The sequence below is a fragment of the Neofelis nebulosa genome, chromosome 5, assembly GCF_028018385.1.
Source record: "Neofelis nebulosa isolate mNeoNeb1 chromosome 5, mNeoNeb1.pri, whole genome shotgun sequence".
Classification (NCBI taxonomy): domain Eukaryota; kingdom Metazoa; phylum Chordata; class Mammalia; order Carnivora; family Felidae; genus Neofelis; species Neofelis nebulosa.
In genome coordinates this window covers 144,829,911-144,842,184 of record NC_080786.1, presented here as the reverse complement: position 1 = coordinate 144,842,184, position 12,274 = coordinate 144,829,911, and the positions used below count along the sequence as shown (strand labels likewise).

Sequence of the window (12,274 nt, the reverse complement as noted above, 5' to 3'; positions counted from 1 at the left end):
AAATGTGCAACATTTATAGATACAAACAACATAATCTCAAACACACAAAAAAAGATACTGCTTTTATTTTACCTTATAGTTTTATATCAATCCAAGATTTATGTTGCCATCCGAACAACATTTTGGTTTGCACAAACATCCTTAACCTGATGAGAAACAGTTACTACTTTTATTCATTTACCAGTCAATATGAGGCAGGCAATTGGGTATCATATATATCATCTCATTTAATTTGTAAAACCACTTGATGAGATTGATACTCTTACAGTTTTCATTTTAAAAACGAAGCAGCCACGGCATAGACATTTAAGAGAAGCGTTTAAGGTTTGGGATTGTAGATCTTGGCTTAGAACCCTAACTGGAGAATCCTTGTATTTAATTTCTTTTCCACAAGGATTGTTGATATTGCACCCTCTGGTGGTAAGGACGTACTACTGCAGCTGCAATCATTTTTATCCTTCCAGACCAGGAGAGACCAATGAATTATTCAATCATTCAGCAGCAAAGTGTCCAGTCACCTTAAGCAATAAGGTGACTATTTCTACCTATTTCACAAGAATACTAGGAGATATACTGTATAATTATCATTATCCAAGTGCTTACAAAGCTAACATTTAGTTTTTAGTAGGTTTCATGGAAACAATCTCAAGGTGACCAGTTGTCCTAGCATTCGTCATTCCACAGTAATAAGCCAAGTAACTCCCTTTATATATCTAGCACCAGTGAAAATATGTATTTACTCCTTGAACCAAAATTGCATGCCAAAACACCTATTAATTCAGCACTCAGTTAAATAGAATGTGCAAGTTAATGCTTCCGCCCAAAGAGAAAAGGACACATGGGGTGGCCTTATTCACAAATGACAGACCCAGCATCACTATTTGACATTTGGAGATTGGGAACCGCACAGGTATTTGCTAATTTGCTACACATTGTGAGGTTAATGAGAAGGCACTCTGCTGGAGGCAGTTGTGTGAATGCTGGCCTCTATGATGTCCTGCCTCTGTCCCCTCCAAATCTGGCAATAGGACTTTGTCATGCTGACAGTGAAAAGTGGTGCTCTTTTTCCATGGCAAAAGCTTTTTAAAACATGCCTGCATACGATCAAACATTATTTTAAAATAATTGACTCAGCCTCTGCCATGCTAATAAGTGGCTTTCTTGATGACTTTGCTCTTACTTCACAAAGGAGTAGCTGAAAGGTAGGCAATGGTTATTTTTCTTTTCTCTTTAAACTCTGTACCCTGGCCAATTCTTGAAAATCTTGTGTATGTCAAGGTTTCAGAACTCCATCCCTTGAGACATTAACTATAATTTGAATACATTTAGCACCTTCCATTTATTTAGCAGCTTCTATTCATTAATTTTTCAAAACACATCAATGGAGCTCTTATTATGTGCCAGCCAGGCTCTGGGCTCAGGGCTGAAGATAGAATAGTGAGGAAGACATTCACACTTTTTGCCTTTATGGAACTCATAGTGTAGGGGCAAAGGCACGGTGAAGAAACAAACAAAATCATTATAAAGTAAGATAAGTTCTATGAGGGAAGAAAAACAGACTCTGAGAACGCAATCTTTTCTCAAACAGAGTGATGAAGGCAAGCCACCCTTCGAAGTCGCTCTTAAGCTAAGACACAAAAGATGATGGAGGAATCTGTATGCCGAGTTTGAGAGGGCAGAAATGGGATGAAACAGACAGGCAGAGGCACGTGCAAAGTGCTGAGGCAAAGAGAGGCTAGACATGCTCAAGGGCCAAGTAGAGGCCTGTGCCATGGAGGATGTTGGGCAGAGGGAAATGACAAGATTTGGAGTTAGAAAAAACAGGCAGCACTCAGGTTTCGCAAGGTGCTGTGTAGGCCAGACTAAGGAATATGGATCTTAGTCTCAAGGCAATGGAAATCCGTTTAATACAAGCTACAGTGGAAGTATTCCATGCAATGATAAATACAACTATGCATAAGATTTAAATGGGTTATTGGGGCCATGTGGACAGCATATTGGGATCTTTAAACACACAAGACTGGTCATTCAAAATCATAAATAGCTTGCATGTGCTATGAAGGCCTCTTGCACAAGTTGAGCAGGCAGCTTGTCAGGCTGAATGTATTCAGGTGCGTCCGTTGAAATATATGACATCCCCAGGCCATCACATATTAAGGAGGACTTGTATCAGGTTCCTGAATGTTCTTGGTTTTCTTCAGACCTGAGAAAAGGAGCCAGAGAATGGTGCTAAGAAGGCACTTCTATTGTTTCACTGTTAAGAGCTGAACTAAGTGAGTTATAGAAGGTGCCATAGAAATTGTGCTCGTAGGCCCTATGTTATGAGTATGACACTATACTAAGTACAGTGGCTAATGTGATAGATGTAAGACTCAATCATTCTACAGTCAAAAAACAGGGCACCATAAACAAAAATGAAAAGCATATCTGAAAGAGGATTGTTACAAAGGCAAATATCACCCGTCGAGAAGCACAAATAGAAGCAAAGACACCACTTGGTATAAATACAGTCATCATAAAGAATGTGTCAAAGTCCATTGATAATTCAGAAGAAGTAGTAACCTGCAAATAGGAAGATCCGGGAAAAGCTTCATAAAGAGGCAACATTTATATTTGACCTTGAGTAAGAGGAGGGAAACAAAATGGTGGACAAATAGAAAGACATTCATAGGACAATGGTCACTGTCAGTACTTTGGGTGAACAGTAAGAAAAGATTTCATTGTCGAGTCCTTCACACATCCTGATCAATTGGACAGACAAAGATCTGAGTAGAATGAGGGTTGGTTTAATTGGATTGGCTTCTGACTGAAAATGTCTTGATCACGTTATTTTCTTTTGCCAAAAGAGCCTCTCTGAAAACTCTAGTGCTGAATACCGATTAGTACACAGTTGGCTATTTCCACATACATTTGTTTTGTCCATTTACCAATATGGAGAGTCATGGTGACTAAGAAAAAAAAAGTGTTAGCTTGGGAGGCATGTTGGGACTCATATTTGACAAACTCCACCCGTATGAGTCAGCTTTGGGGCCAACATGAAAGCTATATTGAGGACTCAAAACTGATCAGCTTCTTTGTTAATAGGACATTATCTTCATATGTTACTAAACAAAGTGCTAATGAGATGTTATACTTCAAATTAGCTTAAGCAATGAGGTGGAAAGGAGTCTTGAGAAGAAGCCAACACCCAGTTTTCTGAGTATATAATCTCGCCAAAAAGGAATCTTCAGATCTGGCATGCTGGGTCCTTAAGACCGACTTCAATCAAGGGTTTCAACAGTATGTCCAAGAGCCAAGGCCACTCTCCCAGGAACTTCTACAATGTCCCACCACTCTCTGCCATTGTACATGGGTCTAAGCTCATAAGCTTTGAAGATGGATTTTTTTTACCCAGCAGCTGCCATGGCAGGACCTGGCTCCTGGACGACTTTCAAGAAACCTGCAGTGAAACTACCAGCTGCAAAGTGCCCAACTGTAAACAGGAACTGGGCACAGAGCAGAGCTGCACGCAAAGTGCTTGCCTCCCCAGAGTTTTCCAAACAACTCGCTCTAATTCCAGGCCCCGTGAAAAGACAGCATGCCAATCAGGACGTTCCTCAGCAATGTTGGCGTGTGTTTCTCAGCCTTGCCAGTCAGGAAGCAGCCAGAAAGTTATAGTCCAGAACTGCCAGCCTGTGAGCCACGTGGCAAAGAGTTGTCCACCCAAGACTTATGTGTCTAAGAGTTGTCAGACTCTGGAATGTGACCCTGGCCAATGTCAATCTCAGAGCCCTGAATCCGGTTCCTGTAGGCCTCCGGTCTACGTCGCACCAGGGCCACAACTCCTGGAATCTTCTTCTAACACTTATGAGCCAACCTGCTGTGTTACTGGTGGTTTGCAACTGCCTAGTAAGTGAAGAATGCAGAGAATGTGTAGAGGAGATAACATAGTCTAATTCAGATAAATTGATTTTCCAAGGTATCTAGGAACTTTTATTTCTCTAAATACGTATTATGTTTTGTGTGTTTGTGAGTGAATGGACGGGTCTTTTGCTGTCTACAAAGAGAAAAGATTTTGGGTTTTGCTCTTTGGGGCATTTCTGGTTGGAAGCTGGGATTGGGAAGCGTGTTAAATATTTTAGGTCACGAGGACACTATTCGCAGAGCACTTAGAGTTGCAACCAGTAACTAACATGAGTACTGGTTATTATCAGCAGAAACACTTAGCACTGAATCTGGTTTATTATAATATATAAATGTAATGTGCGCCTAATCTCAGAAATCTAGATTATATTGTAGTTTAAAGGGACCCTGAACCCTGTCTAGTCCCGTGAATCTGATGGGTTCAACTCTATCAGACGTTGTCCGTGTTGTTAATAACATCAGAACCGCAGTTGAAATCTGTATCTACCCCTGTCCATTCACTATTTTATCTGCTGTATCACAACTCTCTTGTAGTCAACTGTGAGATTGAATCTATTGCTGGAAAAGTGCAAGAGAATTTTCAATTTCACTTCCATGGACTTCATAACCACATAGTAGCCAGAGAGCTTTGAATATAATGAGCTCCGGCTTAGTGGATCCACTGCATTTCTGCTATCCGTCTTCTTCTTTTCACTATTTCTTAAGTGTTTTCTGAGTTGGGAAAACACTCTTCGTGTTAAATAAATTTACTGCGTTTAGAATTACAAACTTAATTGTCACATTATTTTTCTTCAACACTTTTGTGGGTTTTACGTTACTGGGTTTTCTTTTTCACCAGATGAAAATGGTATAACTATTTGGAAGAAAAAAAAAAAGAGAATATGTTCCATTACAATTGTTTGTATAGTATCAAGCAGAATAAAAGAACATGGTTGTGGTAGTCAGCAGCAGAAAGGGAACATCCTCAGTATGAAGATCATAAAACCGTGGGGCCAGAATGTGTGGAGATACATTAATTTTGCTTAGAATAGCTTGGCTATTGAGAAGCTATGGGTGTGCTCTTAAATGGAGTTCTCGGTTTTCGGAGTGACATACGGGAGTGGTGAAGAGCATGAACTCTGAAGTCAGCTTTTCCTGGGTCTGAATCTCAGCCTTGCCGGGTGAGGGTTGTTCGAAACCCTACCGTGAGGCTCTGTACAAATTATTTAACGACTCTCACCTCCGTTTCCTCAAGTTCAAAACTGCGATGTTAATGATAGTTCCACTGTGAGACTTAATAAGTTAATAATTTGAAAGTGCTCAGCACATGACCTTGTATGTAGGAAATGCTCAGTAAGATTTCCCAACATGATTAGCTAGCTCGGAGACTCCATACGAAGAGAGGCAGCGATCTGTAGAGAAACCCAAAGATCTCTGACAGATTAGGAACGCCAGTCGTCCAAAGAGTGAAAGGCTAGCTGTTTTGGATCTTGAATGATGCAGGTAGCACCTTCCACCAAAGGAAATCCTAAGAAAACATACTCCATGCCTCGTGTAGGTGGGCTGGCAAGTATCTGAGTTTATGACAGAGCTGATGTTGATTTGCGCATCTGTTATCCTAACGGAGGTGATCTAAGCCTAAAATCCATAAACTACCACGTACGGAGGTGCTGCCATAGAGGGGTGGAGTTGATAGATAGCTGAGGCAGGTCTGAAAGAGGCTGAATGAACACTGTTTGGTCTCATCAATATTAACAGAGCATATGGCAGCCACAACAGCAGAGCCTTCCTGCAGCAGGGGACCTTGACATTGAGCTTCTGAGCAGAGCAGTGCCGGCAGTGGCAGAGCACTGTCAACGCCAAGGAGAGCTTTCATCTGCGTGGAAGCTTCTCAGTATTCCTGTCACAGCCCATCATGAAAACACGGTTGAAATTCATGCACAGTGAAGGTTGTTACTAATGCAACTCAAATGGGAGGGCCTGGGAAAAGTACAACTCATTTTGGCCACTGTTTCTGAAGACAGGAGGAAAACCAGCTCTTTCATTTGCCTTCCAAGTATATGTTCCTTTAATGGGTGTGGCTTGTTGGGAGACAGGATATTGGTGCCAAGTGGCTAAGTGGCTAAGTGTGGTGTGCGTGTGTGTGTGTGTGTGTGTGTGTGTGTGTGTGTATGGTGAGCAGGGGAAGGCAGGAGAAGGGAACAGCAATGTTAAAAAGCGTTTTCATTTTTCCACATACTCTGTGTATCATCCTAGACCTTCATTCTTTCCAGGCTGAATGTGATCACTCCCCTAAGGGGAAGTTAGCTGAAGAAGGGGTCAGTATCTATCTAATCTAACCCAACATGGAGCACATTGGAACTCATTGTAGAGAGAAATTGTGTGGATTCAGGAACTAAAGATTCTTGGTATTGGAATAGATAATGGTAAGGCACCTGGGTGGCTCAGTCAGTTAAGAGTCTGACTCGATCTTAGCTCAGGTCTTGATCTCACGGTTTGTGAATTCAAACCCCACATTGAGCTCTGCACTGACAGTATGGAGCCTGCTTGGGATTCTGTCTCTCCCTCTCTCCGCCCCTCCCAGAACTGTACTCTCTTTCTCTCCTTCACTCATATGAGGACTTTAAGAGACAAATCAGATGAACATAAGGGAAGGGAAACAAAAATAATATAAAAACAGGGAGGGGGACAAGGCAGAAGAGAGTCATAAATATGGAGAACAAACTGAGGGTTACTGGAGGGGTTATGGGAGGGGGGATGGGCTAAATGGGTAAAGGGCACTAAGGAATCTACTCCTGAAATCATTGTTGCAATATCTGCTAACTAATTTGGATGTAAATTTAAAAAAAAATAATAAAAAATAAAATAAATTAAATAAATAAACATTAAAAAAATGAATAGATAATGGTGTGATAATGTGAAAGATATGCTTTGTAGGCCATCTCTTGGCCTTGGAATATACCGAAACTTGTTCAAATCCAAATTCTGCCATTTACCAGCTATGTGCCCTGGGACAAGGTAACATTTCAAAGACTCAGTTCCTCTATTATAAAATGGAGATAGAGGCGCCTGGGTGGCTCAGTAGGTTAAGCGTCCGACTTCAGCTCAGTTCATGATCTCACAGTCCATGAGTTCGAGCCCCGCATCAGGCTCTGTGCTGACAGCTCAGAGCCTGGAGCCTGCTTTGGATTCTGTCTCCCTCTCTCTCTGCTTGTCCCCTGCTCATGCTCTGTCTAAAAAATAAATTAAAACATTAAGAAATTTTAAAAAAATAAAATAAAATGGATATAATGCCTAAATCACTGAATGATTGTGACAACTACATGACATCATGGACATTAAATGCTTAATGAAGTGTTTGTGTCAACTTATGTAAGAATCATTTGACATTTCATCTGATAATTTGCTTCTTGGGCCTCAGCCTCCATTTATTCTCATGATTTCTCTATACCATATTTGAATTTTAAGACAGAGGCCAGTAAAAGCCCTTCCATTATAGGTACAAAGGTTACACACAGTATGGAACATAACCCAAATAGTCTGTGCAGTACTCTCAAAAACTGTAGAAGTGACTCAGTGGGTACATGCTACAGAACATTCCTCATAGATCAAGGAAATTCCTCCTGCTTGAACAGGAAGGCTCTGGTTGGATTTGGTCATTGGTATCACCTACCCTAGACTCTTCAAGACATCAATAGCTTAATAGCATGCTTTTCTCCCGGAAGCTAAGCATAATGAATTTCAGGAACATTTTCTTGCTTATGCAATACAGTGCCAAAAGCCATAAGATGACTCTTATTAATTTGGTCCTAATTGTTTACCAAGCACTGTATGTGTACTTTTCAACTTTAAGTTTAAACAACCTAGTCGGACGAGTACAATGTTTTAAATCTTCATTTTTTTTTTCAATGCGGATGAAGACACATATAAATGAAGACACATATAAATTAAGAAATCCAAGATCATGCAGATGGGAAATGGTGGATCCAGGATTTTAATCCGGTGAGTTTGACTTCAGAGTTTGAGGTATAAATCCTGACTACCAGATGACATTGTATGTTTTGTCCCCAGAGCAACCCAAATATGGGGGAGATCTCTGTGTCCTATAGAGGTTCTGAATAAATAAATCGAAACTTAGTCTGGTTATATTTTATTGTTGTACAATTGTATGTCATCTACAGAAACAACGGCGAGAAAGAAACAAAGTTGTGGATGAAATGACCAGGGAACTAAATATAGCTGATCGGATGCCTTAATTACAACCGGGAATGCTAGAAAGGATTTAGGCATATTTCATTGGAGTTTGTGAAATATTATAGATTTTCAATATCTTAGAAAAGAACATGAACGTCAGATCATGTGAAATTATGTAATCTAAGTACAAGAGAAGGTGTTTAGACAGTATGGAGTCAGATGTTTCTACGATGTAAGCTTGACTGTCTTGATGTTGTTAGCAATTCTGTTTTTCATACCCTTAGTCCCTATGTCTTTCTAGTTAAATATGTTCCTTTTCAAAACTCTGAGCCTGTTTTAGACATTAGGGGGATATGAGAACATTTTAAGTTTATTTATTTATCCAGAGAGAGACAGAGACAGTGTGAATGGGAGAAGGGGAGAGAGAGAGGGAGAGAGAATCCTAAGCAAACTCCCCACTGTCAGCACAGAGCCCCACACAGGGCTCGAACTTACGAAGCAGCAAGATCATGACATGAGCGGAAGCCAACAGTCAGAGGCTTAACCCACTGAGCCACTCAGGTGCCCAGAGGACAGCATTTTGTTCCATGTTGCATCAGAGTCACTGACACCTTTCTGGAAGCCAGAATATCTTTCCCTAGTTCTGTTTCCTGTTTCTACCTTCAGCAACTTCCTGTCACTCCCTCAGTTTGAAATTCATTCACTGCAATTGGTATTCTTCCCCTGGAACCCAAATGGAAATAATGATAATCAATTACAAAAATAGCTAAAAACGGAACAATGAGCACAAAGCAAGAGTCCTTTTTGAGATAATTGATTACTCACTAATACTGGTTATATCAGAGCTATGGCTTTGGTTAGCAATAACACATACTCTAGGGAGATAGACACAAATAGGGTAAAGATCTAAAAATTAAATGAAATTTTGAATTAGAAAAACACATCTTTGTGGTTGCGTAGTATTAAGAATTGCTGGCTTTTGTATAATTTTCTCTGGTATTGTATTGTATTGTATTGTATTGTATTGTATTGTATTTTAGAGAGATAGACAGCATATGAGTGTGGGAGAGGGAGGGAGAGAAGGAGGAAGGGAGGGGGGGAGAGAGGGGGGGGGGGAGAGAGAATCCCAAGGAGCTCCACAGTCAGAACAGATACTGACATGGGGCTCCATCTCATGACTCAGGGATCATGACCCAAGCCAAAATCAAGAGTCTCACACTCAACCGACTGAGCCACCCAGGTGCCCCTCCAACCCCCTGGCTTGATAGAAAGAAATTCACTAATGGGATTCAAAAAGAGTTATTCCTTGGAGCCCAGAGGCAAAACCAATGTGCTTGGAATCCAGTCACAAGAACAAAGGAATCTCAATACTGAAAATGGTAGGGTCATTGCCATTCTTCCATTACTCAATATGATATTGCTTCCAGTGCAAGACCAATTCCCCTGCAGGAGTTCAGGAACTACTAATTGATGAAGATAGTGACAAAAGGAGACGGAAAGGCCAAGAAAAGGCTAAGTATAACACCTCCCTTATCAGGACACTGCTTACCACTAGTGCTTTGTGGACAGTGGCATGCTACTTATTTAAATTGAATATGCAGAGTGGAACACATGGATTAAAAAGCCCTCTTCCACTATTGACCCTCTCAACCTTTACAGTAGGGTTATTAACGGTTGTTCATGTTTCCCCTTGAAAGGAGCCTCATTCACTCCGACACTCTCCATGTTAGGAAACCTATGTAATAATGCGTTTTGAAAGTCCCCAAAACAAAGAACTATCCTCTAGACTTCATATTGTGTTAAATTAGGTTGCAGGAGAGCGTGAACCAAATACATTTTAAATTTTAGCATATCAGTATTCTCAAGTGCTAGAACGTATTTATCCAATGATCAGATTTATAGTAGATCTCAGTCAAGGTTTGTAATAGTCACAGATATACTTACCAGATAGTAGAACACCCATTACTACTGAAATAAATACTTTTCAAAGTTTATTCTCAGGAAACAAAAACAGACATTAGTGCCGTTCTGTCACTTTTCACCTCTAGGTTTGTTCAGCAGGTTGCTCAAAGTGGGTTTGCTCCCGGTTTCCTGTGTCCTGCTTCCCTGGGGCTGCAGCTGGTGGGGGGCTTGATCCCCAAGAGTCTAGTTCAATTTCCTGCAGTAAATGAGTATGGCAATCAAAGTATTGATCTTGAAGTGGTCCTGGAGGGACTCCTAATGCCAGGCCAGTGGTTGGGGACCCTTAGGCTACAAATGGAATTCTAGGCAATCAAAAAAAAAAAATGCTACATTCCAGCCCACTGAACTTTCCTCTGGAGGACAAATATCATCCCAAACTGTGTTTGTTCTGAAAAATGTCCAATCAGAGTTAAGTGTTTGCCATACCTCCATCATGCTGGTGGCCTAAGCATTTGTAGCAAAGGCTAGCGGACCATTTTTACATGGTTTCGTCTTATGCTTCTTCATTTCTATCACAGTTACATTTTCATAGAAGCATATTTTCTTCTAAATGTGTAAGAGATCTTCAGTGAGATTCGCTCATATAGTTGAGCAAATATATTTGCCAAGGGTATGTGATTTACTCAAGCAGGGTCACAGCTAGAACTCCAACTTAGTGATTCCCATTCCAGTGCCCCATTGGCTGTACTCCAAAGTGTCCCTTATGAGAAGTTTATTAAAAAATATTTAAATGTACTAAGCACAATAATTTTTAATGAACCCTGTATGTGCATTAAAGGCCACACATAACACATAAAAACCTTTATTGGATCATAAATGTGACCTATCTTAAATTAATATGCCAGCTGTAATAAACATTAATCTATCCCCAGAATTTCAAATATGGTTTAACAAAGGTTGGAATATTGTTTTTCTAAATGCATGGTTTGTTGAATGGTAAATAAAGCTATAAGTCCCTTGTTTTAGAGATTCAGTGAGTACTTTTCTACAGCTGTAAGTAGCTATCTTCTCTGACATTTAAATGACTCGATTATGTTTATCACCATTTTTGACACTCTGAATCAGAATAAAGCCTGCACCGGATACCAATACTCATTACTAAAAAGTTCTAGAAGACACAACACTAAAGGGGGAACAGCACAAAGTGTGGGGTCTTTGCCTAGAATCTGCACTAAGGTCATCTTGTCTTTTTAAATAATTGCTCCGCTACAAACCACAACTGCGATTCCCTCAGAAGTTATTGCTGTGTTTCTGTCATCTCCTCAAATAACTCTTTCCTCCACGTGAGCCTTGGAGGTGACCTCTGCTTAGCCAGCAGCAGCTGTGATAGAACCCGGCTCCTGAAGGAATGCCAAGAAACCAGAAGGGAACCATTCACTGCCAACCAACATGCCTCTGCCCAGTTCCTATAAGCCACCCCTACACCACCCTGCTTGTGGTGTGTCCAGAGCTTACCACATAACCATCATCCACCTTTTTCCCCTGAAGTCTTTAGTCCCTACCACCTGGCAGCCTGCACTCAAACGTTGGGCTACATGGACAGTAATTACTGTCCTAGAATTCACATGGCTCATGGCTCATCCATGGTTGGATTTAGCAGCTGCTGACCCCTGGTGGAGTTCTTTTCTTGTTAACAAATGAGCTACATATTCAATAGCTTTTGTCCCTGAGTTCCATATCTTATACCTTGGGGTATATTAAGTAATCCCTATTAGTTGCTGATTCCTAAATAAAATACATACACATTTCTACCTAGCCTAGTTGGAAGGGGTGGCCAGTCTCTTATTATGTTATATGACTGTTTTGTTGTAAATAAAAATCTAGTGGAGTATCTGGGTGGCTCAGTCGGTGAAGCATCCTATTCTTGATTTCAGCTCAGGTCTCGATCTCACACTTCATTAGATCAAGCCCTGCATCAGGCTCTGTGCTGACAGCATAGAGGCTGCTTGGGATTTTTTCTCTCCCTCTCTCTCTGTCCCACCACCCCCCACTGAAAGAAAGAAAGAAAGAAAGAAAGAAAGAAAGAAAGAAAGAAAGACCAATCTAGTATACCCATCTATTGCTATACTATTCAGACTTAAGACTGCTTATTAACTAAGCCGTATTTATTCTTTTTCTTTGTTAGTTTTCTTCTTCTTTTTATGCTCTTTAAGCCTTTGAAATATGTTTTCAATATGGCATCAAATTGTTTTCTTTATCTTCAAATAAATTTGATTAATCTATGCTAGTGACTGCT

General features: G+C 40.5%; 1 protein-coding gene across 1 annotated transcript; it reads left to right on the top strand.

Annotated features, from left to right (window-relative positions):
* Positions 1-3,250: 3,250 nt before the first annotated feature.
* Positions 3,251-4,676, top strand: LOC131511466 (keratin-associated protein 27-1). Its single transcript, XM_058729113.1, has one exon. It carries the CDS (start codon positions 3,282-3,284, stop codon positions 3,894-3,896), a length of 615 nt encoding a protein of 204 aa, XP_058585096.1. The 5' UTR covers positions 3,251-3,281; the 3' UTR covers positions 3,897-4,676.
* Positions 4,677-12,274: the final 7,598 nt, after the last annotated feature.